Raw genomic sequence first — 27,984 nt, 5'->3', positions numbered from 1 at the left:
ACAGGGGACCAGGTATCTGGGGTCCTGATGTGGCATGGAGAGCTGGTGGGCTGATATCTTGGGTCCCTGAAAGGGAAGAGAACTGGAGATGGGATGTCTGGGTATCTCCTGGGGCCAGAGATAGGGGTAGGGAGGGTGGTTGGTCTTCTGGGCTCTCTGAGTCTGGGAGGGATGGGCAATTCAGGGCCTGGGTGGGTACCCGGGAGACCTGGAGGCTGGGTAACAGTACAGCAGACTCTAGAGACACAGTGGCTGGATTCAAATCCAAGCTGCTTTACTCATTAGCTGTGATTTTGGGCAAGTTACTCATAAACTCTCTGTGCCTCAGTTTCTTTATTTGTAAAACAGGCCTAATAATAGTAGATACCTCATAGGGTAGTTCTTAGAGTAGTACCTGGCACATAGTGAGCAGTGTTGTATGTGCTAGTTACACCAGGCACTGGGGCCCTGACGTGGATTCAGTACGGGGGGACCCCAGATCAAGGTCTCTAGGATTTGGGGAAGGGGCAAATTCTTGGGGCCGTTGGGCCCCAAGGCTAAAGAGTTGGGAGTACAAAATGAGGGTCTCTGAGTTGGGGAATAAATAGGTTCAAATTTAAGTCTTTGAGGACAGAGAGGGTCTGAGTTCAGAACTCTAAGGAAGTTAGAAAGTCTGGGTCACTGGGAAAAATTAGGGCCTGGAGCATCCTGTGCTCTTCCTGGAGTGCAGGCAAAGGGAACCGGACCTAGTCTTGGGAGGAGCCTGGGAACCAGGCGCTAGGGAGACAGGAATTTGAACGGGGAAGGTGAACAGAAGGCTAGGACTTTGAATCAGCGGAATCAGTGCCAGACTTGCATATCCTGGGGATGCTCGGGCGTCCTCCGTGCTAGGGCCCAGTGGAGGGGAAGAATCAGGGGACCAAAAAGCAGTGGCAGGATCTCCCCCTCCCGGGCCTCCAAGGCTACGAGCTGAGTTGAGCGCCCGCGGGCCGCTTCCTCCCACAGGAAACCGCAGGCGTCAGGCACACCCAGCCTGCAGGGAGCGGCGCCCACTGCCCTCCCGCTCCAGGGAGGCCCACGTGGGGAGCAGCCAGCTGCCGAGGGGGGTTGTCCTGCGGAGCGAGGAGGTGTGGCCAGATGGGGCGTGGCCGGAAGGCAAGGGCGGTGCGGAGCGCCCCGAGGCCCCGCCCACTTCCGCCTCAGTGCGCGGACCTCGCAGGCAGCCAAGGGTTTTTGGCGGCTTCCCTGGAGGCCGTTGGCTGCGCATGCGTAGTTAGCCGTTGTGAGGACCTGAGGCTGTGGTGAGCGCTCCTCCCCCTCACAAATCCCAGCGTCCGCAGCGCCTCCCTACTAATGAATCCTCAAAATAACGTGGTCTTAATCAGCTTAAGACACGCGTCTCTCTGCCCGTGCCGAAGGACCTCGGCCTAGCTCCAAAGCCTTCCGGACCTTTCCCTCCCAGCCCTGCCCTCCCGCTCCTGGAAACACGCAGGCGGCCCTCACAGGCCTGTGCTCCCCACACAGACCCTCCCGACCTCCCACAGGCCCTCCGCGCGCTAGCGCCTCCTGAGTGGCCGCGGCCCCCGCAACTCTCAGGAGCCAGTCCTTCCAGCGCCCTCCCACCAGACCCCGCCTGTGTTCCTGCAGCCCCGCCCCCTACAGGGGCCCGTGCCCCTCCCCTCGCAGGTCCCGGCCCCGCCCCCTGCAGGGACCTGTGTCCCGCCCCTCGCAGGCCCCAGCCCCGCCCCCTGCAGGGCCCCGTGCCCCTCCCCTCGCAGGCCCCCGCCCCGCCCCCTGCAGGGACCTGTGCCCCTCCCCTCGCAGGCCCAAGCCCCGCCCCTCTCAGGCCCCAGCCCCGCCCCTGCAGGAACCTGTGCCCCTCCTCTCGCAGGTCCCAGCCCCGCCCCCTGCAGGGACCTGTGCCCCTCCCCTCGCAGGTCCCGGCCCCGCCCCTGCAGGGCCCCGTGCCCCGCCCCTCGCAGGCCCAAGCCCCGCCCCTCTCAGGCCCCAGCCCCGCCCCTGCAGGAACCTGTGCCCCTCCTCTCGCAGGCCCCGGCCCCGCCCCCTGCAAGGACCCGTGTCCCTCCCCTCCCAGGACCTAGCCCCGCCCCTGCAGGGACCCCTGCCCCTCCCCTCGCAGGCCCCGCAGCCCTGCTCCCTACAGAGATCCGTGCCCTGCAGTCGCAAGGCCCGAAGCCCGGCCCCCTACAGAGACCCGTGCCCAACCCCTCACAGGGCTCGAAGCCCCGCCGGGACCCGTGCCTCTTCCCCTCTCGGGCCCTTCCAGCACCGTCCTTCGCAGCCCCCTCCTGCCTTGGTCTTCATTGCCCTCCTAACTCCGCCTCGCTGGCCCCGGAAGCCCCGCCCCTCGCAGGCCCCGCCCCCCAGAAAGGCCCCGTCCCTTGCACCCATCCTAGCTCCGCCCCCCTCGGGGCTGACCCACCGGTCTGTTCACGGCCCCCAGGATCCAGCACTGGAGGCCTCCTTGGCCCCTCCTCCCAAGCCTCCCCTCCCGCGCCCTCCCCTCGCTGCCTGGGTCCCACCCCGGCCGCGGTCCTCAGGCGTCATTGGCCCCTTATCTCCGCAGTAACCAGGCCACAACAGTGAGCTTGAAGCACCAGGGACAGGTCCGGCACTGCAGCAGGTAGGGCCCGGGCCTCGCCCCCACGGCCGGCCGGGGGTTTCCCCTTCCCCAAGCAGCCCCGCCGCAGAGATAGAGAGAATCTAGAGGACCAGTCCTCCGTGCTAGAGTCAGAGGGGTGGGGGAGAGGCCTGAGACGGGACCCCTCCGACCCACCGGAGGAACTGAGCCTCCAGGAGAGGCCAGGGCTGGTTCTGGGTCACCCTCTTCCAGATCCTAGCCCCTCGCTGTTGGTTGCCCACTCTCCTCCGGGCCCCCTCCTGCTCGCGGTCTGAAGGGCTCCTGTGTCACCCCTACAGGAGCCCCATCCCCGTTGCTCAAGATGCCTTTGGGATTCTCTGCAAGGAGCACCCGCTCCGAGGATGGAAGCGAGGTCTTCCCAGAGGGACTGGGTAATTGATACGTTCTCGTTTTCTTTCGCTCATTCTTTTCCTCAGTTTCCCCAAGTTCCATGTCCTGTGCTGCTAGGCACTGGGGACTGGGAGACCGTCCAGGAGAGCCCTCTAGTGCCCGAATGGAGGTGGAGCAGGACAGATGGGTGGGCCAAGCCTGGGGAGTGGGGCGCGCCAGGAAGGCTTCCTGCAGGAGGAGACGTTCTCGTGGGGCCCAGAACTCCACCCAGGAATTACCAAGGGGAGAAGAAAGGGAAGTGGCTTTGAGAGAACAGCTTGAGGCTAGAGCAGGGTTTCTCATCCTCCGCACTGCTGACACTTGGGGTCAGGGAATTCTTTGTCGTGGGGGCTGTCCTGTGCGTTGTAGGATGCTCAGCAGCAGCCCTGGTCTCTATCCAGCAACCCCCCCCCCCCATCAAGGCAATCAAAAATGTCTCCAGACATGGCCAAATGTCCATGGGGGGCACATCGCTCCTGGTTGAGAACCACTGGGCCGTGGGAGGTGGGGCACTGGAGGACAAGCCTGGAGAGGTGGGTAGGATCAGGTCATGTGAGGTCTTGAACACCGGGCTGAGGAGCTGGGACGATGTCCTGAGAGCGCTGAAGCACCAGGGGAGGCCTATGAGCAGAAATGGGGCAGAGACCGCTCTGGGCGTAGAAAGACCCTCTGGGGCTGTGAGGGGAGGCCAGGAGTTTGAGGAGGAGGCTGGGGTGACGGTCCAGGCAGGAGACGATGAGGCCTGAGCCTAGGGGATGGGCTGAGAGTGAGGAGGCGTGAGGACGGGGCTGAGGACTGTTGGGCAGTGGGGCTGGAAGGGAAGGGAGCGAGCAAGAATGCTGCCCTCTAGGTCTTGGCATCTGCCCTCAACTTGCCCAAGTTCCAGGTCCTGTGCTGTGGGTCCCTGAGGACCGTGAGGGCTTCCAGGAGCGCCCTCTAGTGGGGGAAAGAGATGTGCCCCCAAACCGGGAGCAGGAGTGGGTTTGGGGGAGAAATCCCGAGGTCAGCTTGGGGTCCAGGGAGTATGAAGGGATGAGCAAGCCTGAGGGGTACAGGAACTGAGATGCAGTCCCAGAGGGGCGTGGGGACTCGGTCTGCAGTTCAGCTACCATTTAGGAGACCCTAAGGGAGCCAGAATTCCTAGGTCCTGGGGAGGAAGGTGCTGGGGCCCAGTTACCAGTTGAGTCCCTTGGCTGGTCCTGCCGCAGTAGATTGGGAGCTGAGCAGACTGCAGCGACAATGCAAAGTGATGGAGGGCGAAAGGCGGGCCTACGGCAAGGAGGTCCACCAGCGCATCAACAAGCAACTGTGAGCTGAGTGCGAGGGGGCTGGCCGAGGCGCTGGACTCCTGGGTCCGAGGCGAGGAGGGCAGGCCCGGTGTGTCCGGCCTTTAGTGATCCCGAGCTCTGCCCCTTGCCGGCCTCTCCTCCACCTCCCTCCTGGGGCAGCGAGGAGATCCAGCGTCTGCAGGAGGTGCGGGACAAACTGCAGGTGCAGATCAGCGTCGCCCAGAGCCAGGTCAAGCGGCTGCGAGACGGCGAGAGGCTGGAGAACATGGGCCACCTGCTAAAGTGCCAGGCCCAGGCGCAGGCTGAGGTCAAGGAGCTGCAGGAGCAGACGAGAGCCCTGGACAGGCAGGTGGGTTCTGAGACCAGACTCTGTGAGTCCTATTTAAGGTTCCTAACCTATGTGAGCCTTAGCTTCCTCATCTGAAAAATGAGTTTATTGAAAGCATCCACCTGGGAGAGTTGTGTTCAGTCTCCTGCAGGAATATGGGCGTTTGGGGTTTAGCAGAGTCCCACATCTTCAGAAAGGGGGCTGGTGTGGTCAAAGAGAAAAGTTCACCTTCTGGAGTCAGTGAAACCTGCATTAGAATCCTGGTCCTGCCACGTCGGAGCTGTGTGACCACAAGCAAGTCTTCACCTCTCTGGGCCCTAGTTTCTTCATCCGCATAAAGAGGATGTCGGTAATGCTGCTGAGTCTAGACAGGTTTTTAATCCCACCTGCCTCAAGATCTTGCTATTTGACCTTGGAAACAATTTTCTTTTTTTTTTTTGAGGAAGATTGGCCCTGAGCTAGCATCCACGCCTGCCTTCCTCTATTTTGTGTGTGGGATGCCACCACAGCATGGCTTCATAAACAGTGTGCAGGTCCACGCCCAGGATCCGAATCAGTGAGCCCCAGGCCGCCAAAGCAGAGCGTGTGAACTTAACCGCTAGGCTACCAGGCCAGCCCGCACAATGTGACTTTTCTAGGCCAGTGTTCTTTCAAGTTTTTATGACCATGACTCATTGCAATGCAGTTCACACACACGCAGAAGCATATGGATGTAAACACACACACACATAGACCCGAAACAAGAGTTTCACCAAATAATGCTTACTTTTTCTATGTGGGATCCATTCTATTTTTGATTCTAGTCTTCATTAAAAAAAAGTTGCTTGCCCAGACCCAGTGATTTCTTGCCCACTGTGGGATCACAAACAGGAGCTGAAAAGTTACTTACCCTGGTGGTCTGCATTAGTTTGCTATTGCTGCTGTAGGGAAGTACCACAAACTCGATGGCTTCAAATAACACAAATTAATTATCTTACCATGCCGGAGGCCAGGCGTCCAAAATGGATTCCGCTGGGCTAAAATCAGGGTGTTGGCAGGGCTGCATTCGTTTTGAAGGTTTCAGGGGAGAATCTATTTCCTGGCCTCTTCCAGCTTCTAGAGCCACCTGTATTCCTTGGCTTGTGGCTCCTTTCTTTGTCATCTAAGCTAGCCCTCACTGGTTGAGTATTTCTCATGCAGCATCACTCTGACTTCTGTTTTTGTCACCTCCTCTCCTTCTGTGATTCTGACTCTCCTCCTACCTCTTTGACTTACAAGGATCTTTGTGATTATGCTGAGCCCAGCCCGATAACCCGATAACCCAGGATCATCTTCCCATCTCAAGATCTTTTTTTTTTTTTTTTTTTTTTGCTGAGGAAGATTAGGCCTGAGTTAACAGCTGTGCCAATTGTCTGGGGACATTCGTTCATTCAACACATATTCACTGAGTGCCTGCTAAGTGCCAGGCACCGTTCTAGGTGTCAAGGACCCAGCAGTGAGCAGAGCAGACAGGGCCCTGCTGTCGTATAGTTTACACTCTCCTGGAGAGACAGACAGTAAGCCAAGTAGAAGCCGAAGAAAGAATTGTTCAGAAGAGATGCTCCAGAATCCAGCACAGAGAAACAAAAAGATGGGAAATATGGGTGGAACTAAGAATGGTTAAGAGACATTGCACATATAGTGAGGTTAAATATATGTCTAATAAGAGTTTCAGAAGAACAGAGAGAGAATGGGACAGGGGTAATGTGTGACAAGATAATATCCAAGAACCTTCCAGAACCAATGGAAGAATGAATCCACAGATTCAAGGACGCCATAGAGTTCAAAACAGGATGAATAAAAAATCCACACTTATACAGAACATAGGGAAATTTCAGAATATAAAAGCAGCCAGAAAATAAAGAAGACATTACAGTCACATGTCACATAATGACGTTTCAGTCAATGATGGACTGCATGTATGACAGCGGTCCCATAAGATTAGTGCCATATAGCCTGGGTGTGTAGTAGGCCCTACCATCTGGGTTTGCGTAATTGCACCCTGTGATGTTCACACAACGATGAAATCACCTAATGATGCACGTCTCAGAATGCATCCCCGTCGTACTTTCAAAGGAGCCGCAGTTAGACTGATAGCTGATTTCCTAAAAGAAACACAGGAAGTCAGAAGATAGTAAGATTGTAACTTCACTGTATAAGAGAGAAAACTGTCAACTTAGAATTCTGTACCTAGTGAAAATACCATCTATGAAAGAGAGAGCAGAATAGACACTTTCTGGGAGAGAAAAACAGAGTTAGCCACAGTGTTTCTCAAACTATATGTTAAAACTTCCGATCTGTGACTGACTGGTACTTTTGTAAGGCTTGTGTCTGGTGTGTCCTGTTTCTAAATGTTTACTCTCATTTTCTCAACTTTGATCAGAGACTGGTGACAGACAGCCCGTGGACGTCCCCAGGTCATGGCACCAGTCTGTGGAGATGTAAAAAAGTACTTGATAAGATTCAGCATCTATTCATGTTAAAAACTCCTAGAAGGGGCTGGCCCCATGGCCGAGTGGTTAAGTTCACGCACTCCACTTTGGCGGCCTAGGGTTTCACCAGTTCAAACCCTGGGTGCGGACCTAGCAATGCTCATCAAGCCATGCTGAGGCAGCGTCCCACACAGCAGAACCAGAAGGACCTACAACTAGAATACACAACTATGTACTGGGGGGCTTTGGGGAGAAGAAGAAGAAAAAAATTGGCAACAGATGTTAGCTCAGGGCCAATCTCTTAAAAAAAAAAGAAAAAGGGGCTGGCCCCGTGGCCTAGTGGTTAAGTTCACATGCTCCGCAGCAGGCGGCCCAGTGTTTCATTGGTTCGAATCCTGGGCGTGGACATGGCACTGCTCATCAAACCACGCTGAGGCAGCATCCCACATGCCACAACTAGAAGGACCCACAGTGAAGAATATACAACTATGTACCAGGGGGCTTTGGGGAGAAAAAGGAAAAAATTAAAAAATCTTTAAAAAAAAAGAAAAAAAACTCCTATAAAACTAGGAATAAAAGGAAATTGAATAAAGGGCAACTATAAAACATCCACAGCAAACATATTTGAGAGCAAAACATGAAAAAAATTCTCTCTGAGATCAGAAACAACATGAGGGTGTCAGCTAGCACCGCTTCTGTTTAACATTGGAGGTCACATCCAGTGCATTATGGCAAGGAAAAGAAAAGAACAATTTAAAGACTGGAGAGGAAGAAATGAAACTGTCAGTATTTGTAGACGGTATATTTGTGTATATGGAAGATCCAGAAGAATCTGACAGTAACTTATTATAATTGACAAGGTATTTTAACAAGGTGGCTGGATACAAATTAATATGCAAAGTTAACGATACTTCCCTGTATTAACAATAACTGTTAGAAAATAAAAGAAGGAAAGATAAATTTATAACAGCCAAAAGAAGCACCTGGGAAGAAATCTAACAAAAGTGTGCAAGACCTCGGTGGAGTAAATTGTAAAATTTTATTGATGGATATTAAGAAGAACTTAGTAAATGCAGATATATACCGTATTCATGGATTTGAAGAGTTAGCGTTGTAAAATGTCAGATCTCCAAGTTGATTTGTAGATTCAATGTAATCTTAAAGTACTAGAAGTTGTTTTTTCAGTGATGGAGTGGACAAGCAGATTCTAAAATTTATATGGAAGTGCAATGAACGAGGTAACTAAGATTTACTTAAAGGAAAGACCAGCAGTGTGGAAGGAGTTGCTCTCTCAGTTATCAACATTTATTATGAGGCTCTTGTAATTGGTGCTGGGCTGATCGAATGGATCAATGGGACAGAAGAGACAGCCCTGAAAGAGAGCTATGTGTCTGTAGACACTTGATCTATGACTTCAAGAAACAGGAAAAGGAGAACTCTAATAATGGTGCTGTGAACACTGGATATCTGTACAGAAGATGAAACCAGTACCTTACCTCACACTGTACCCTGAACTGATTCCCGATGGGCCACAGGTCTCAATGTGTGAACATGAGGAAGGGCTTTCTTAAATAAGTTACAGAAATCTCTACTGAAGGGAAGAGATTGATACATTGCATGACTTTCACATTAATAACTTCTGTTCCTCAGAAGAGCCATAAAGAGTGTGCAAAGTTAGTCATGAAATGGAGAGTTATTGCCAACACATAAAGCTGACAAAGGACTAGTATCAAAAACATATAAGGTACTTCTACAAATCATTAAAGAGTCAGCCCATTTAAAAAGATCGTCAAAGGACTTGAGTTGGCACATCACAAAATAAGAAATTCCAATGTCCAATAAAGGTAGGAATTACTCATTAGTAATCAGAGAAAGGCAAATGAAAATCATAATGAGATATCCTTCAACACTCACCAGATTTTCAAAAATTAGTGTCCGAAGATACCAAGTGTTAGGAGAGAAGGAGCAGTGGGAACTCTTGCCAGCTGTTGGTTGGGGTATAAATGGTCGTATGTGTTCTGAAAAGGCTTTTTTCCCCCCATTATCTATTAAATTTGAAGATAGACATATGCTGTGATGTGGGGTCATTTCCACCCGGCATGGTCACCAGAAGCAGTCTTGAGTTGTACCCGACATTCTCGCTCACAGGATCCAACAGGTTCACTTGATTTCGTGGAAGGAGAGAGGACAAGAAACAACAGCATCTTGGCACAACAGCACCACGTACATCTTCTTTGAGCATCTAGGGGCTGCTTCTCAGCACCTCCAGTGGGAGGGTAACACATGGGTGGTGGTGTTGCCCACCCTGACGTAGGGAAGTGTCATATGCAACAAGAGCCACCTCCTGTAACAGATTGTGAGGGTTGCTTCTAAGCCGCCACGAGGGACGCACTCAGTTATAAGAAATACCCCACCAGGAAACCAGCTTTCTATTCAGTCTTGTCACCTAGGCCCTTAGATCTATGAGCCCGCTCACAATCCTTCCAGTCTGATGGAGTTCACCCATCAGGGGCCGTTTTTATAATGAACACTGTTGCCTGGGAACACAGCTCGTGTTCCATATTTACCTTAACCCAGTGTGTTTCCATGGAAACAGTGTCGGGAGGAAGTAAACCAAAGTCATCTCCCAATAGAAAACGGTTTATATCCGTCGGAAACCCTTCCTCCCACCCAGCAATTCCACTTCTCAGTATATATGCCAGAAACAGGATTCATGTAAAAGAAAGTCGATAGAAGTATTGCTTATATGAGCTAGCTCCAAATTGGAAGCAACCCAAATTTTCATCAATATTTGAATGAACAAATAAACTGTGGTATATTCATATACTGAAATAGTGTACAACAATGAAAAATGAGTGAATTACAATTACACACAGCAACATGGGTGAATCTCATAAACCTTTGAAGGAAGAAAAAGTTAAATATACAGGCGGCATTATTTCATTTAGATAAAATTCAAAACCAGGCCAAAGTAAACTGGTTTTTGTTCCTTCCCAAAGCCCCAGTGCATAGTTGTATATCATAGTTATAGGTCATTCTAGTTCTTCTATGTGGGACGCCGCCACAGCATGGCTTGGTGAGTGGTGTGTGGGTCCGCGCCCAGGATCTGAACCGGCAAACCCCAGGCCACCGAAGTGGAGCATGCAAACTTAACCACTACGCCACCGGGCCAGCCCCCCAAACTAAACTTTTGTTTAAGGAGTTTATACGTGGGTGATAAAACTGTAAAGAAAAGTGAAGAAATGAATTTCACTTAAGGAAGTGTGGTGAACGGATTAGTGACCCCCCACCACCCCCGCAAAGATGTCCAGGTCCTAATTTCGGAAACCGACGAGTATGTTACTTTACACGATAAAAGAGACTTTGTAGACGTGAGTGCAGATTTTGAGACGGGAAGATCATCCCGGATTAGCAGAATGGGCCCGCTATAATCACGTTTCCTCATGAGAGAGGGGCAGGACGGTCAGAGTCAGAGAAGATGATGTGATGTTGGAGAGAGGAGATGTAACAGCAGAAGCAGGTGTTGGAGTGGCCACAAGCTAAGGAATCCAGCCTTTAGAAACCGGAAAAGGCAAGGAGCGAATTCTCCCCCTGGAGCCTCCAGAAGGAATGCAGCCTGGCTCACCTTGATTTTTAACCCAGTGAAACTGACTCAGACTTCTGACCTCCAGACCTATAAGGTAATAAATTGGTTTTGCTTTAAGGCAGTAAATTAGTGGTACTTTGTCGCAGCAGCAATAGAAACCCACACAGGCAGGAGAGTGGTACCCGTGTGGAGAGGAAGACGGCAGTGATGAGAGGGGGCATCGACAAGGCTCTCAGTATTCTAGTTTTAGATCTGGGTGGTGGTTCAAGGATGTTCTCTTAAAATAAACCAAACATGTTCTATATACTTTTATGTGCAAAGTTATGTGTTTTTAAAGGAAAAAAGATGTTAAACTATCATAGACCTAAATGTAAAACCTAAAACTGTAAAACTTCTAGAAAGAAACATAGGAGACAATCTTTGTGAGCTTGGGGTAGGCAAAGATTTCTCAGATACAACACCACCAAAAGCATGATCCATAAGTGGACAAATGGATAAACTGGACTCCATAAAATTTAAAAACTTCTCCTCTTCAAAAGATACTGTTCATAGAATGAAAGGACAAGCTCCACATTAGGAGACGGGATTTGCAAAGCATTATCTGATAAAGAACTTGTATCCAGAATATGTTAAGAACTCTCAAACTCAGTAAGAAAACAAATGATGCAATAGGAAAAATGGGTAAAAGACTTAACAGATACTTCACCAAATGTATAAGATGGCAGTAAGCGTGTGACAGACGCTCAACAGTGTCAGTCATTAGGGGAACGCAAATTAAAATCACCAGATACTGCTACACACCTATTAGAACGCCTACAATTAAAAAGACTGACCATACCAAGCGTTGGCGAGGGCATGGAGGAACCGGGGCTCTCGTACCCTGCTTGTGGAAATGTAAATGGTACAACTACTTCGGAAAACAGTTTGGCAGTTCCTAAAAAATTAAACGTACACCTCCCATATGATTCAGACATTCCACTCTTAGGTATTGACCCAAGAGAAAAGAAAGAGATGAATTGCATGTGAATATTCATAACAGCTTTATTTGTAAAATTCAAAATGGAAACAACCCCAATGTCCACCAACAGATGACGGATAAACAAATTGTGGTCCATCCATACGATGGAATACCACTCACCAATAAAAAGGAATGGGCTAATGGGACACCCAATAACAAGGATGAATCTCAAAAGAATTGTTCTGAGTGAAAGAAGGCAGACACCTCCCCCTCAAAAAAAAGAGTATATTCTTTTTTTTTTTAAAAGATTTTTATTTTACCTTTTTCTTCCCAAAGCCCCCCGGTACATAGCTGTGCATTTTTAGTTGTGGGTCCTTCTAGTTGTGGCATGTGGGATGCCACCTCAACATGGCCTGATGAGCGGTGCCATGTCCGCGCCCAGGATCCGAACCGGCGAAACCCTGGGCCACCAAAGCAGAGCAAGAGAACTTAACCACTCGGCCCCAGGACCGACCCCCCAAAAAAGAGTATATTCTATGTGATTCTATTAATATAAAACTCTAGAAAATGAGAACTAATCTATAGTGACAGAAAACACACTGGTGACTGCCTGGGGGAGGGGTTGTAGGAAGGAAATGGGAAGAGTGACAAAGAGGCACGAGGACACTTTTGGGGTGATTGATATGTTCCCTATGTTGATGATGGGAAACTCAGCAAACTATATACTTTAAATAAGTGCAGTTTTATTGTCTGTCATTTCTACCTCCACAAAGCTGACCCCCAAATTTCCTACCTCACACCAGGTGAAAACACAGTTCTAGTTGGATTACAGACCTAAACGTGAAAAGCAAAGTTTGAATGCTTTTAAAAATTGGAGGAGAGTGTTTTCTGATCTTGGGGAGAATTCCTTTTTATTTATTTATTTGTTTGTTTGTTTTACTTTATTTTTAAAATTTTATTAGAATTTTTTTGAGTTCATAATAGTTTACATCATTGAGAAATTTCAGTTGTACATTATTTCTTGTCTGTCACCACATAAGTGCTCCCCTTCACCCCCTGTGCTCACCCTCCACCCCCCTTCCTCTGGTAACCACGGACCTGTTTTCTTTGTCCATGTGTTTGTTTATATTCCGCATATGAGTGAGATCATATGGTGTTTGTCTTTCTCAGTCTGGCTTATTTCACTTAGCATAATTCCCTCTAGGTCCATCCATGTTGTTGCACATGGGATGATTTTGTCTTTTTTATGGCTGAGTAGTATTCCATTGTATATATATACCACATCTTCTTTATCCAATCATTGGTCAATGGGCACTTGGGTTGCTTCCATGTCTTGGCTATTGTGAATAATGCTGTAATGAACATAGGGGGACATATGTTACTTTGGATTGTTGATTTCAAGTTGTTTGGGTAGATACCCAGTAGTGGAATAGCTGGATCATATGGTAGTTCTATTTTTAGTTTTTTGAGGAATCTCCATACTGTTTTCCATAGTGGCTGCACCAGTTTGCATTTGGGAAGAATTTCTTGAACAAGTGGGTCCTAAACTTTCTTTGTTTCTGGAACCCTTAATTTCTTCGTAATTTTTTAGCCCCCTAAAGAAGCCTGTAACAGTCAGAGGTGTGCTGGGAAATCAGCAGTGAGGAAGGGGGAGGGGAGTGCCCTGATTTGTAGCATTCGCTGATTTTCATAACATAAATACTGTCATCTTGGCTCTGGTGAACATACCCTAAGGCGACCCCCAACAAGTCACATCCTTGTATAACCCCCCCACTTCAGTGCGGGGGGAACCTGTGCGTATCTCTAGCCAACAGAACACGGCACCAGCGATGGGGCATCACTCCCTTGATTAGGTTACGTGATATAAGGCTGCACCTTAGTAGAGTGAAGAGCCATGCTCTCCTGCTGGCCTTGAAGGAGCAAGATGCCATGCTGTGGAGGGGGCCCCATGGCAGGGAACTTCCAGGGGTCCCTCGGAGCTGAGGGCCTCAGTCCCACAGCTGCAAGGGACTGAATTCTGCCAACAACCCCATGAGGAGTCTCAGACGAGACTGCAGCCCTGCCTGACAGCTTAATTGCAGCTTTGTGAGACCCTGGGCAGCGGATCCAGCTGTGCCAGACAAGAGATAGTAAATGGATTTTGTTATAAGCCACTAAGTTTGTGGCTATTAGTTCCACAGAAATAGAAAACTAATACAATGGTCGATTTCAAGCTACTGACAATTTAACTCACATAATTCCTGAAAATGGAAAAATCAGCTCTCCAGCGCTGTCCGAGGGGCCTCCAGTATTGCAAAGCCCAACAGTTTATTTATTAAATGGTTTGGACCAAGCAACCCAATAAGCGTTTGAGCCCCAACAACCTGGAAACCATTTGAAAAAATAATATACACAAATTGCAAAAAAAAATTTCTATTTCATTCTTAAAGAAACCCCCACAATGACTTACCCATGGGATGTTTGTGCCTGTTGGTCCCTGCACAACTTTTCAATCTTGGAGTCAAATCGAACTCGCCACTTTTATTCCATGCTGATTTTAGTGCAGTGAAATTTGCTTTTTTTCTGTGTGTGTGTGAGGAAGATTGGCCCTGACCTAACATCTGTTGCCAACCCCCCTCTTTCTGCTTGAGGAAGACTGCCACTGAGCTAACATCTGTGCCCATCTTCCTCCATTTTATGTGGGATGCCGCCACAGCATGGCTTGATGAGTGGTGCCAAGTCAGGGCCCAGGATCCGAACCCTCGAACCCCGGGCCACCGAAGCAGAGCATGCAAACTTAACCACTCCACCACGGGACTGGCCCCCTTTTTTTTAAACTGAAAATTTTACTGGGATAATTGTAGATTCACATGCAGCTGGAAGAAATAATACAGACAGATTCCTTGTACACTTCGCCCCATTTCCCCCAATGGTAACATTTTTGGGTATTTGATGCTTATCACAGCAACTGCTAAAGAGTTGGTTTCACAAAGATGTGACATCATGGAAAGGAATATAGCACCGTGTCGCAGTGAACCCGTGAACTGCCTTGAACTCGAAGTTCACATGATGTCTGACCAAAGTCAGTGTGTCCCCCTCAAAATTTGAAACATCCCCGTGGTGCCCCCTCTGAGTTGGCTGCAATGCTCTCGGGTGCCTGGTGCATGTATCAGTTTCCTAGGGCTTGTCTAACAAACTGGGTGGCTTATATGACAGACATTGATTATCTCGCAGTCCTGGAGGCCAGAAGTCCAAAATTAGGGTGTCAGCCAGGTCGGCTCCTTCTGAGGCTGTGAGGGGTATCTGTTCCCTGCCTCTCGCCCAGCTTCTGGTGGTTTGCTGACAATCTTTGGCGTTCCTTGGCTTGCAGATGCATCACCCCAATCTCTGCCTTCATTTTCACATGGTGTGCCCCCTGTGTGCATGTCTCTGTGCAAATTTCTCCTCCCTTCCTTTTTCTTTTTTTTTTTTTTGGTGAGGAAGATTGGCCTTGAGCTAGCATCTGTGCCAATCTTCCTCTATTTTGTATGTGGGATGCCGCCACAGCCTGGCTTGATGAGCGGTGTGTAGGTCTGTGCCCGGGATCCGAATCCGTGAAACCCAGGCTGCGGATGCAGAGGGCGCCAACCCAACCACCATGCCACTAGGCCAGCCCCTGAAATTTCCCCTTTTAATAAAGACACCAGTCATACTGAATTAGGGCCCAACCGAATGACCTCGTTTTAACTTGATCACCTCTGTAAAATCCTGTCTCCCGATAAGGTTACATTCTGAGGTCATTCTGGGGGTTATGACTTCAACATATGAATTTTCAGGGGACACAATTCAACCCATAACAGCACACAAATTGGGAAAGGTGGTATTAAGCCGTTCATTTATTAATTTAGTCTGCACATTTTGTTGAGCACCTACTCTGTGTCAGGCACGAAAAAAGACATGAGTCTGCTCTCAGGGAACTTCCAGTTTAGTTGGGGAGAGAGCACACCCCAAATGAGTAAAGATGAATCCAGAAATGGGAAGGACAGGCTGGAAGCTGGTTTCAGGCGTGGTCAGACCCAGGAACTCTCATGGCATCAGGGCTCATCCTTTTCGTCTCTCAGTCTCTTGTCTCCACTTTGTCTGTTGGCCTCGTTCTCCCAGGATCCTCCGTGTGGTGGGGACTATGACAGCAAAGTCCTGGGGTCCCATCCATCCAGTTCATACATTTCCCCCCAAATATCAGGAAAGGATTCAGGCTGGCTGAGCTTGGGTTCCGTGTACCTCTCTAGGGGGACTGTCCAGACCTGGGTCCTGTGCCTGTCAGGGGGGCTTATTGTGGCTGGAAGCCAGAACCACATGGAGGGTTGGGTACTGTCAGCAGACGAAGGGTAGAGAAGATGGGAGGCCACAAGGACGCACCTGACAGCAGGTGTCAGCCACACTCAACTCATTCACTCTCCCACTCATGTCCTCCCTCCATTGCTCAACCTCTCCCACATTCAGCGAACAAGCTGGTACCATTCTCTTTCCTCCAGATCCAGGAGTGGGAGACCCGGATCTATGCCCTTGGTAAGGATAGCAGAGCCCCAGGAGTCATCCTGGATCAGAAGGTCAAGGTCCGGCGACGGATCAAGATCCTAGAAAACCAGTTGGACAGGGTGAGGGGCAGCCTCTTGGCTCTCTCCAGGCCTGAACTCTGGGGCTTGGGAGAAGAACTGAGCGTGGGGTTAAGTTCTGGAAATGGGGGACCAGATTCCTGGATGTGGGCAGGCCTGAAGCAATGGGCTCCCTGAGTCAGGAGACAGGATGCTGGAGGGGTGGAGGGTCTCCAGGGAAAGGAGGCCGTTGCATGGGCCCTTGACGGGGGACCGGGCGATGCTCTCGGGGTCCCCCAAGAGGGAACGGGCTCCATCTCTGACAAGTAGCATCCCCCCTTGGCTGAGTGTGGAGGAGGGGGGCAGGCCAGGCCTCAGACAGACTCTTGGCATCCTCTTCCCACCTTCCAGGTCACCTGTCGCTTTGACACCCAGCTGGTGCGCAACGCCGCCCTGCGAGAGGAGCTGGATCTCCTGCGGATTGAGAGGAACCGCTATCTGAATGTGGACCGCAAGCTGCAGAAGGTCGGTGGCCCTGAAACTCGGGACCCCTTGGCCAAGCTGGGGTGGAGGACAGAGGGATTCCCACAGAGTTTCTCCCCACAGCTGCTCAGCCCGCCTTCTCCAACCCTCAGGCTTCGAGTATGGAACTGACCTGAGCCATAGGTTTACTTTAGTCCAGAGGGAAGGCAGACCTGGAAAATGTTCCAGGATGCCCCTAACTAAGAAAGCAGCCTCATTTAGATCTGCAGAAAGCAGAGAAGTCATTTTATTTTCTTTTGAGGAAGATTAGCCCTGAGCTAACATCTGCCACCAATCCTCCTCTTTTTGCTGAGGAAGACTGGCCCTGAGCTAACATCCCTGCCCATCTTCCTCTACTTTATATGTGGGATGCCTACCACAGCATGGCGTGCCAAGCAGTGCCATGTCCACACCCGGGATCCGAACTGGCGAACCCTGGGACGCCGAAGCGGAACGTGCGCACTTAACCACTGTGTCACCGGGCCGGCCCCAAAGATGTCATTTTGAATATTACCACCGAGGGCAACCAATGAGCAAGGAAGACCATTTACATTCTAGGGGTTTCTCAGTAACCTTTGAAGTCCTTTCAAAAACCCTCCCTTTCTCCCTCTGCCTTCCTCTCCCTCCTCCCTTCCCCCCTCTTTCTTTTTTAACTTCTACTTTAAAATAATTTCAGATTTGCAGAAAAGGTGCAAGAATGGCACAAAGAACTATATATCCTTCACCAAGATTGATAATTTGCCACATTTCCTCTGTGTGTGTGTGTTTGTGTAATTATTATTTTTACTGAAAATAATTTATTATTACAATTGCTGAACCATTTGAGAGTACACTGCAGACATAATTGCCTAAGAACTTCAGTATGTATTTCTGAAGAACAAGACTATTTTCTTAGAGTTATCCAAGTCAGGAACTTTCACGTTGTTCCAATTCTAAACAGTTCACATTTAAAGTTTGCTGATTGTCCCAATGACGTCCTTTATAGCTAATTTGATTTTCCTGCTCCAGGTGGGGAGCCCACAGTGCATTTGGTTGTTCTGGTTCCGTTCATCTGGAATAGTCCCTCAGCCCCTCTTTGTCTTCATGACTTTGACTTTTTTTTTTTTTTGGTGAGGAAGATTGGCCCTGATGTTAGCTCTATTTTGTATGTAGGACACCTCCACAGCATGGCTTGATGAGCAGTGTGCAGGTCCGTGCCTGGGATCTGAACCCTAGAACCCCAGGCCACCAAAGTGGAGTGTGTGAACTTAACCACTTGGCCACAGGGCTAGCCCCTGAACTTTGACACTGTGGAAGTGACCAGGCCAGTTGTGTTGTACGGGGTCCGTCAATATGGGTTCATCTGATCTTTCCTCATGATCACATTCAGGTTGTGCATTGTTGGCAGAATATCACAGAGGTTGTATCAGGAGGTACATTATATCAGGGGGGATGGGATGTCAGTTGGTCCGATAACTAGTGACGTTGACTAGGGTCACTGGGTTAGCCGACACAGAGTTTTCCTCTTTGTAATGAATAAGTAGTCTGGGGAGATCCTTTTGGACTGTGTAAATATTCTGTTCCCTGACACACTTTCTCTCAGTTGTTTTAGCCTGAATAATTAATGAGTCTTACCTGAATCGTTATTACTGCAATGGCTGCCAAAGGTGCTTTTTCTATCATTTCTTCTACATTTATAAGACGGCATTTTACATAAGAAAGAGCTTCTCATTCTCCCCTGAATATTTATATGTTATCAGTAAACAATTGTGTATTCTTACTTTATTCTATGGGTTATAGTCCATACTGGTCATTATTCCTTACGATGTTCAAATTGTCCCAGATTTGGCTCATGGGAGCCCCTTCAAGCTGACTTCTGTGTCCTCTTGACACGCCCGTCGTTTTTTTGAGCACTTCCTTACTTTCTGGTCCAGGAACATGGTCCAGATCATCTTGTACTCATTCTGTCTCAACTCTCGAGTCAGCCACTTCTCCACAGAGTCCCGGTTCTTTCTACTGGGGGGTGGGTGCTGAGAAACCAAGAGACAGGCGCTAAGAGTCCTCATTGCTACTGGGGAGTCATTGCTTTGAGGCCCCCTCTCTAGAGAGAGCTAGGAAACACACATGTATATTCCAAAATCATGAGTCCATGTTGATACTGCTCATTCCAATCCGGCATCACTGGGCTATTCCTGAACACTCCCCATTTCATCTTTCTTCTCTCTTCCCCCGCAGCGGGAACCCTGGCTCCCAGCAGCATCAGTATGCTTGCTCATTTGCTCAGTCCTACAAAACACACAGAGTTTCAGGATTGCTACAGCGGTCCCACCACGCCCGAACCCAAGAAGCACAGTTCACGACTTGTTTGTGGTTTGTTGTGCCGTCTGAGGCATGGGGGTCCGTCTATCGATCTTCAAATCGTTGGATTCAGAAGTCACTTGCATTAGTTTCCATTTTTTGTCCTCCCTGTGTTTCTGTTCTTTGAGGGATGATCAGGCTCCTGCTTCTGTTTGCATTCGGTTTAGTTCTCCCCTAGCCTCATTGATTTAATTTTCTTTATGAATATGCAAACCATTAACAGGATTCCCCAATCAAAACTATTCCGAAAGCGTGTCCAGGAGAAACATCATTTCCTCCCGGTCTCTTCCACTTCATTCCCATCCAGCCTCTGTAGCTTATGGTTATCCATCCTGGGTTTCTTTTTGCCAAAGTGAATGTGTGTGTGCGTGAGCGCATGCACGTTTATACACATGCATATGTATATGGGTATTACATTAATATATACACATTATATATGCATATGCATGTGTGTATATACATTAACACATATATACACATTATATATGTAAAAATCTGTTATTTCCCCCCTTCTTTCTCTTGAAGACCCATAACACTGCACAGACATTTCCATGGAACTAGAAAGCATCTCATTGTGGGCACAAATGAAATTCACGCAAATGTCTGGACCTGACCAGAGAGTCAGTGGGCGCTCTCAGGAGTTTCCTGGGCTGGGCGTGTCCCCGCTTCGAACTCCTCAGTTTGGCTTCGCCTTAGCTTCATCCGTCTTTAGGATCCCTTTCCGGGGCTGGCGGCCGCTCAGTGGGCAGGTCCACCTGGAAGGCACAGGAGCTCGTCTTCTCCCTGGGGACGCGGGGCCTGGAGGAACGGCCTACAGTTGAGGCTGTAGGAGTGGCCTCTGTGTTGTTCTCTGGGCAGGAGATCCAGCATCTCCGGCACACGGTCGACGCACTCATGGTCTCCTCCACGTCGGCCTACGCCGTCAGGTAGGGCCCGCGGGGTGCCCTGGATCGCTCAGAACAGCACCCACGTTTTCTTAAGGCAGTGGCGGGGGCAGGGGTTCCGAACTCAAGAAACAGACCGTCAGAACCTACATTTTCTTTTTTCATACGATGCCCCTTTCTCTACCTCCTCCACCGATTTCCCAGCTCCCGGGGGGAGGTCTGACCCCACCCATCCCTGTGACCCTCGGCGACCCCAACCCAACCTCGGATCTCCCTGCCCCGCTGACCTCCCCCAGGGAGGAGGCGAAGGCCAAGATGGGCATGCTGCGGGAGCGCGCGGAGAAGGAGGGGGCCCAGAACGACACGGAGGTGCAGACCCTGCAGCGGCAGATAGCGCACCTGGAGCAGCTGCACCGCTTCCTCAAGCTCAAGAACAACGACCGGCAGCCGGACCCCGTCATCGTGGCGAAGCGCGACAAGCGGGGTGAGGCCCGCGCGCCACCAGGCGCCCCGCGGCTCGCTCGGGGCGGGGTCTCCCCGCGCTGCACGGCACCGGCCTGCAGGGGGCGGGACGGGGTCTGCGCGGCTGAACCGGGCGCGCCCACCCCACGCAGGCCCCTCGGCGCTGGTGGCCGCCCTGCACGCCGCCTCACTGCCCTCTCTGCCCCCAGCCCAGGAGGTGGCCGACGGCTTCCGCAAGACCTCCCAGGAGAAGCTGGTGCTGCGCTACGAGGACGCCCTGAATAGACTGTCCCAGCTGACCGGCGAGAGCGACCCGGACCTGCTGGTGGAGAAGTACCTGGAGAGTGAGCACCTGGCGGGGCGGCGGGGCGGAGGGGGCACCCCGGGCGCGCGGCCCGGCCCCCGAATCAGGTGCGCCCCGGAACGCCCGCGCGGGCGCCGGAGGAACCAGGACTCCGGCTCCGTCCTACTCGCCCTGACCGTCGGGCCTGCCTCTGCCCCTCTCTCCCCTCCTTTGTCCCCATCCCCGCCTTCTCCGTGCCCGCTCCCCAAACTCTCTACCCGGGCCTTCCGTCCCCTCCTGCTGAGTCTGTCTCCCTCCTCCTTGCAGCCCTCCAACCTCTCCCAGGGTGTGTGTCTCCGTCTTTGTGTTTCCGTCGGATTTCGCTGGGCGTGTCCGTCTCCCCGCCTCCGGCGTCTCCGCTCCCCTGTTCCTCCCTCCTTCCCCCCATTCCTGGCCTGTGGGTCTCTCTCCAAACTTACCCTCCATCTCGGTGTTTCTCTCTCCGCGCGCCTGTGGCCGTCTGGCTCCCGGCGTCCTCGGTTCTCTCTTCGCCCATCTCTACTGTTTTCTTTCCCTCTCTTCTCAATCTTTCTGTTTCTCTCTCCGTATTTCTGGGTCTCTTTGTGGCTTTCTCTCTGTCGCGATGTCTTTCTCTCTCTCTGACTTGCTCTATATTTCTCTGTGTCTCCTTTCTCTCCGTCTCTGTCTCTCCTTGTCTCTGCGTCGTCTTTCTCAACATCTCTTTTCTCTGTCCTTCTGTGCGTCTCTCTGTCTCTGCTTTCCTCTCTGGACCCGCTTTTCCCGACTCTCCCCCAGTGGAGGAGCGCAACTTCGCGGAGTTCAACTTCATCAACGAGCAAAACTCGGAGCTGGAGCACCTGCAGGACGAGATCAAGGGGGTGAGCGAGACCCGCCCGCTCCCCAGCCCCGCCCTCGCTCCGCGCCTCTGCACCGGTCTCCTCCTCTCCCTGCCTCGGCCCCCCTATCCCGGAGCTGGGCTCAGAGTTCCGCCGCGTCCCGCAGATGCAGGAGGCCATGGCGAGCACGCGCGCCAGCGAGGCGAACCGGCGCTCGCTGCAAGAGCAGCAGCGGGCCGAGCTGCAGCAGCGCGTGGACGAGGTGCACGCAGAGGCCGAGAGCCTGGAGGCCCGCTTCCAGGTCTTTCGGGGCCAGCTGGAGAAACTCAAGGCCGGTGAGTCCCCGCCCCACCTCCTCATCTGGGAGGAGGCAATGAGCACGCGGAGGGCCCAGCCCGGGGCTGGCCACTTGAAGGCATTCCGTGGGATGACTTTGTAAAGTGCACTTGCTTGTTGGTCCATCCCATATCCATCCGTTCATCCATCGTATTTATCCATTCACCCATCTGTCAATCCCAACAGTCTCATATCCATCCATCCATCCCGTATTCACCCATCCATCAATCCAACTGTCCATCCATCCATCCAGTGTTCACCCATTCATCAATCCAACCATCCCTGTCTATCTATCCATACCGTATTCGCCCACCCATTAATCCAACCGTCCACCCATCCATCCCTCCCTCCCTCCCTCCATCCATCCTGTATTCACTTATCCATCAACCCAACTGTCTGTCTGTCCTTCCATCCATCCCTGTATCCATCCAGTATTTATCTATTCATCCTCCATCAATCCAACTGCTCAATATCCATCACTGGTCCAGTATCCATCCATCCATCCTGCATCCACCCCATATCCATGCATCCATCCAGTATTCATCCATCCATCATATTTATCTATTCACCCATCCATCAATCCAACCATCCCATGTCCATCCATCCATCCAGTATTCATCCATCCATCATATTTATCCATTCACCCATCCATCAGTCCAACCGTCCATCCATTCATCCATCCATCTATCCATCCATCCTGTATTCACTCATCCATCAATCCAACTGTCGGTCTGTCCTTCCATCCACCCAGTATTTATCTATTCATCCTCCATCAATCCAACTGCTCCATATCCATCACTGGTCCAGTATCCATCCATCCATCCTGTATCCATCCTTCCATCCTTCCAGTGTGGAGTGCTCACGAGTCAGGCTGGCCTGGGTTTGAATCCCAGCTCCACCACTGGTGAACCTTGGTGTGTGGTTCCCTCTGTCTGAGCCCCTCTGGAAACGCGATGGCAGTGCCTCCTCTGGAGGGTTGTTATGAGAATTAGATGGCGTGATGGATGGAAGGCTAAAGGTGGAGAGAGACAGAAAAGTGTCGGCGGTGGTGGGGAACAAGCAGGAGAGCCACCTCTGGTGCAGAGTAGGAGCTGAATGACTGGTGGATCCTCCTTGGCTCTGTCACTGTGACCACTGTGCCAAGTCCTGTGCTAGGCGATGAGGACCCCATGGGGAGACTGACGTGGGTGCTGGTTGCTCGTAACCCGGGGCGAGCATGGAGGACACCCAGTGCTCTGCAGGAGCAAGAGGGGCCCCAACTCAGCACGGAGTACAGGACCAGAGTCTGTACAGGGGCCCCGTGCAGAAAGAAAATGCGGGAAGCCTTGTTAAAAAATTACCAAGAGTTTCAAGGTAGCAACAGCAGAGCATCAGACCAAATGCGGGGCCCGTCAGAGCACAGGGCCCTGTGCCTCTGTGCCGGTTGCACACCCGCGGAGCAGGCTCTGCTGGGGGCCGGGGAAGGCTTCCTGGAAGTGTGATACTTCGGGTTGACTTCGAAGGATGAACAGTTAACTGAAAAACTGGGGAGGGGGGTTGCTCCCAGCAGGTGGGGCCAAGGCCTGGAGCTGCGTTCAGGGGGTGCAGGTTCTCTGTGCAGAGCGGGGAATGCAAGGGCGTGGGTGGGAGTTGAAGACAGTCAGACCCGGGCTGGGGCACTGGGGCTTTTTCCTGGAGGTGCTGGGGAGCCATGGAGGTTGTGAGCAGGAGAAGGTAGTGCATAGGGAGGTTAGGGGGACGAGGATGGAGGTGGGGTACGGGGCACAGAGGTATCAGACTGATGGGCTATGGGGGTGAGGGGTGAGGGGCACTGAGGTCGGCCTGGTGAGAGCGAGGCCCCTTCCTGAGATGGGGAAGCTGGGATGAGTGGGTTTGGGGAATGGCCTTGAGCGCAGTGTGAGTGGTCTGGGGCTGTTCAAGGAGGAACCCTAGGAGGAAGCTGCCTATGACCCTGGAGCTCAGGTGGAGGTGGCACGGGCACAGGAGGTGGGGGTGCTGTATGGCTGGATGCAGATTTTTGTCAACGTCATGGGTTTCATTAAAAATAACCAGTTAACTAACTCAAGACAAGCGGGCCATGCACAGGTCAGTTGTGAGAGTGGGTCACGACAGTGACCAACAGGTCAACCAACAACAGTGATTAATCTATTCATGTGCAACTGGGGTCCAATGCTAAACGAACAAAGCAGGCTGGATGCTGCCCCGGGTCTCCTCCGACCTCTCCCATGGAGCACGCGTGCGTGTGAGTGTTTCTTGGGGAGAGATCCCGGGCTGAGGAATCGTTGGGTTGGATGGAAGGTGGGTGTCCCGGAGCTGTGTGGAGTCTTTCCGTTTGGAGCTCCCGCGTCAGGTTTTCCTTTGACCCCCGTCATTTCTTGCCTTCTGTGGTTCCGAGCCCCGTGGCCAGGGACACCACGACGCCCTCCTGCTGCCTGGGTGCCTGAGCTCGAGCAGGTCCCCTTGCATCTTTTTTTTTTTTTTAAGATTTTATTTTTATTTTTTTCCTTTTTCTCCCCAAAGCCCCCTGGTACATAGTTGTATATTCTTCGTTGTGGGTCCTTCTAGTTGTGGCATGTGGGACGCCGCCTCAGCGTGGTTTGGTGAGCAGTGCCATGTCCGCGCCCAGGATTCGAACCAACGAAACACTGGGCTGCCTGCAGCGGAGCGCGCGAACTTAACCACTCGGCCACGGGGCCAACCCCCGCTTCCATCTTTGAGCCTTGCTTGCCGCCTCCAGAGAACGGGGCGGGAGGGGACTCGAGGCGGGGAAAGGGCTGGCACCCAGTGGGCAGCGGCTCCATGACGGCCTGTGACCTCCGATCCCAGACATCCAGCAGCTCTTCACCAAGGCCCAGTGTGACAGCACCGTGATCAAGGACCTCCTGGGGGTCAAGACCTTCATGCGAGATCGGGACATCGGGCTCTTCCTGGGCCTCATCGAGAAGCGGCTGGTGGAACTCCTGACAGTGCAGGCCTTCCTAGACAGCCAGGTGAGGACAGAGGGGGTGCGGAGGGCGACGGGGGGGGGGGGCTAGAGCCTTGGAGGCTGTGGCCTGGGACATGGGCTTGAGCTGACCACTGGCTTACCCACCCCCCAGACCTACACCTCCAGCCTGGCCAGCGCCGCCCTCCTGGTCCTGGGCCAGAGCCCCGAGGATCTTGTGAAGAAGGTGGTCGCACCTCAGCTCCCTGAGAACCTGTGAGGCATTGGGCAAGAGGGAGGAGGAGGGGAGGGAGCTTCCGTGGGGACAGAGGGGACAAAATGGGATGGAGGGTTCTGAGGGGCTCTTTGGGACCCGAGGGTGGGTGTGGCTCGAGAGGGTACTCCCTCTCTGTGATGAGGAGCCATTGGCCTTTTGTGGGTCGAGAGTGTAGTCCCTTCCTGTCTTCTCTCCACTTGAGGGAGGACCCCCCTGGTTTTGAGGCCAAAGATGACTATCCCATGAGCAAGGAGGAGCTGCTGAGCCAAGTGGTGAAGTCGGTGAGACGGGGAGCTTGCCGGGGTGGCGGTAGGACCTCAGCCCCGCTTTGGGACCCTGACACACTTCCCCGGCAGCTGGAGGTGCGGGAGCAGAACCTGAAGGAGCTGACCGAGGTTATAAGGAAGGCGGACAGCGCCCGGAGCACGAGCCTGCCCGGGACGCGGAGGGCCAGCTCGGCCTCACCGCTGGCGACCACCAGGAGCCCCAGTAATGTCCCCGGCTCCATCTTGAGCCACAAGACGAATGGCATCCTGGTGTCCAGCGGCGGCCGTGCCACCAGCTCCAATGTCGGCCACGTCACCTTTGGTGACCCCAGCTCCAGCGCAGACCACGTGACATTTGGCCCCCCCAGCACCAATGAGGGACTGATGTCTGGCCAGAGCTCGACGGCAGGCCGAGTGACCTTCGAACCCCTCAGCTCGAGTAGCTACCTGGGGTCCACTGGCTACGTGGGATCCAGCAAAGGCCAGGAAAGCTTTGGAGGTGTGGAGCACAGAGTCCCTGGGTCAGAATCGAGTGGAGGCCCAGAGTCCAGCAGAGGCCAAGTCTCGAGCAGTGGCGCGGCCTCCAGCACCGGCCTGGACTCTACCACCAGCAAAGACTCCCGGAACGATGACTAGGGGCACCTGGCTGCCACCCTGCCCCTGGCTCCTTGCAGGGCCTTCCTTGTCTGTGTCTCCGCCTCCTGATTTCCCCTTTGACTCGCCATCCTTCTCTCCCAGTTCCGGGCCTGTCTCTTTGCCCCGACGTCTGTCTCCACCTCCCCTTCAACGTATCCCCTTCTCTCTCTCCATCTGCTCTTCCTCATCTCCTCATCTCTGTCCCCTGGTCCCTTTCTGTTGCTTACCCTCCTTTCCCTTTCTGCCCCCCAAAGGCCTGTTCTCTTAGTTTCCCATTCCGCGTGTCTGTCTTGTCACCTCGTCTGTCTCCCCGTCTCCTGACCTCTCTGCTTCTCCGCCCCCACTCCACCCTGTTTCTGCTTCTCCATTTCTAATTCCCTCTCCTCCTCTCCATCTCCCGGGCTCTCCTGGCATCTCATGTCCCTGTCTCTGTAGCCCCTCATTCTTTGTCCTCCCCAAGAGCCCCCAGCACTGAGCAGTGGGAGAAGAATCGGGGCAAAGATGTCAGGGTCAGCAGGAGCTGTGACCACAGGAAATAAAGGTCAGAGCTGACTTTTACCCTAGCCTGGTTACAAGTGTATATGTGAGAGCGTGAGCTGGAGACATGGCCGTTTCCTCCACCTCCAGCCCCGGGGAAAATTTATGCCCCTGCCCCCATTCCCTGCCATTCATTCCTTCATTCCTGAAACCTCCACATCTCAGGCTCTACTGGGAACTGGGAACTGTATCCGCGGGATGGGCTGGGTTATGCGGCAGAAACAAACCACCCCCGCATCTCAGCGGCCTCACGCGACGAAGGTTTAAATCCACCTGCCAATGTCATTGGTCTGTTTCGGGTCAGCTCAGGTCTCTGCTCCACGTCATCCTTGTGACCCACGCCGATGGAGCGGCCCCTGTGTGGAGTGTTGCCAGTCTCTTTGGTGCTGGGAAGGAGAGAAGATGGCAAAGTGTCAATGACTCTTCAAGCTTCTACTGGAAACAGTTCCCATCACTTCCACTCGCATTTATTGGCCAACGCAGGTCGTTTGACCAGGCTTGACTTCAAAGAGAGGGGGGAAGTACCATGTTCCTGTGTATCTGGAAGGAGAGAGGGAAGGCATATACTTTTGGATGGCCCTAATGCCTGCCATAGGGTCTCAGAGATAAAGCGGACTCTGTCCCTTTCCAGCTGTGTGTGGGAGTGAGAGGGAGAACACTGTGGGTGACTCTTTCCTGTCCTTGAGTCATGCCGAATGCCCGGTCAAAATTTAATCCAACCACATCCAAACAGATAAGCCATCATCCACCTTCCTAATCCAGGGAGGAAATACTTTTTAAAATTTTTTTAATTTTTATTTTTTCGAGGAAGATTAGCCCTGAGCTAACTACTGCCAGTCCTCCTCTTTTTGCTGAGGAAGACTGGCCCTGAGCTAACATCCGTGTCCATCTTCCTCTACTTTATGCTTGGGATGCCTACCACAGCATGGCTTGCCAAGCGGTGCCATGTCCACACCCGGGATCCCAACCGGCGAACCCCGGGCCCCCGAAGCAGAACATGCACACTTAACCGCTGCACCACCGGGCCGGCCCCATTTTCCCACTAACTTGACAAATATCTATTGAGTATGTATCATACATTATACCAGGTTCTGGGGACAGAACAGTGAATGAGACACTTAAAAACTGGTATTTCAGGAAGGAGCTGGAAATGGCGGCTCCCCTGGGCTGCGGCTTCTGCAAGGGAAGCTGCCATTCCTGTTTCCTCCCTTGGGACCTGGTGTGGAGCTGAGTCTTGACCACTGGCCCTATCTGCGTCCAGAGTGACTTCCTCCTCTTTCTCTCCACAGACAGGAAAGCGAGCACAGCAGACCCAGGCCCTTGGATCTCCCCCTCCCCAAAGTGGTCGCACAAACCACGATAGTAGGAGGGGTTCAGGTGAACCCCGACTCTCGGATACACTGAACAGACACTCCTCTGCCATCCTTTGGTCCGGGGGCTGGGCTTGCCATTTATAGATGGTCAGCCCTGTGGTAACAAGCCCAGAGTAC

General features: G+C 52.1%; 2 protein-coding genes across 3 annotated transcripts; both read left to right on the top strand.

Annotated features, from left to right (window-relative positions):
- The first annotated feature begins 1,116 nt into the window (after positions 1 to 1,116).
- On the top strand, positions 1,117 to 2,569 carry LOC139042234 (proline-rich protein HaeIII subfamily 1-like). The gene is made up of 2 exons (XM_070499544.1): positions 1,117 to 1,280; positions 1,666 to 2,569. The coding sequence occupies exons 1-2, from the start codon at positions 1,117 to 1,119 to the stop codon at positions 2,567 to 2,569; spliced, it is 1,068 nt and encodes a 355-aa protein (XP_070355645.1).
- On the top strand, positions 1,256 to 26,132 carry ODAD1 (outer dynein arm docking complex subunit 1). 2 transcript variants are annotated; one of them, XM_070498826.1, is made up of 16 exons: positions 1,256 to 1,280; positions 2,567 to 2,623; positions 2,920 to 3,012; positions 4,219 to 4,318; positions 4,459 to 4,648; positions 16,115 to 16,237; positions 16,586 to 16,699; positions 19,892 to 19,959; positions 20,214 to 20,401; positions 20,589 to 20,723; positions 21,479 to 21,561; positions 21,686 to 21,854; positions 24,682 to 24,845; positions 24,954 to 25,054; positions 25,258 to 25,336; positions 25,412 to 26,132. In XM_070498826.1, exons 3-16 carry the CDS (start codon positions 2,943 to 2,945, stop codon positions 25,955 to 25,957), a joined length of 2,130 nt encoding a protein of 709 aa, XP_070354927.1. In that variant the 5' UTR covers positions 1,256 to 1,280; positions 2,567 to 2,623; positions 2,920 to 2,942; the 3' UTR covers positions 25,958 to 26,132. The 2 variants fall into 2 exon arrangements, with proteins under 2 accessions (XP_070354927.1, XP_070354928.1); XM_070498827.1 differs by lacking the exon at positions 1,256 to 1,280 and having other exon boundaries at positions 2,488 to 2,623; positions 4,222 to 4,318.
- The last annotated feature ends 1,852 nt before the right edge of the window (positions 26,133 to 27,984 follow it).

The sequence above is a fragment of the Equus asinus genome, chromosome 26, assembly GCF_041296235.1.
Source record: "Equus asinus isolate D_3611 breed Donkey chromosome 26, EquAss-T2T_v2, whole genome shotgun sequence".
In the NCBI taxonomy this organism is placed as follows: domain Eukaryota; kingdom Metazoa; phylum Chordata; class Mammalia; order Perissodactyla; family Equidae; genus Equus; species Equus asinus.
Note: the sequence above shows the minus strand (reverse complement) of the source record. Positions and strands in the feature narration are given on the sequence as shown.

Coding starts and splice junctions, on each gene's coding strand:
- LOC139042234 (XM_070499544.1), top strand. CDS start 1,117: ATGGGGCGTGGCCGGAAGGCAAGGGCGGTGCGGAGCGCCCCGAGGCCC. Junction 1,281..1,665: donor TGTGAGGACCTGAGGCTGTG/GTGAGCGCTCCT, acceptor CTCCCCTCGCAG/GTCCCGGCCCCGCCCCCTGC.
- ODAD1 (XM_070498826.1), top strand. CDS start 2,943: ATGCCTTTGGGATTCTCTGCAAGGAGCACCCGCTCCGAGGATGGAAGC. Junction 16,238..16,585: donor TAGAAAACCAGTTGGACAGG/GTGAGGGGCAGC, acceptor CCCACCTTCCAG/GTCACCTGTCGCTTTGACAC. Junction 19,960..20,213: donor ACGTCGGCCTACGCCGTCAG/GTAGGGCCCGCG, acceptor GACCTCCCCCAG/GGAGGAGGCGAAGGCCAAGA.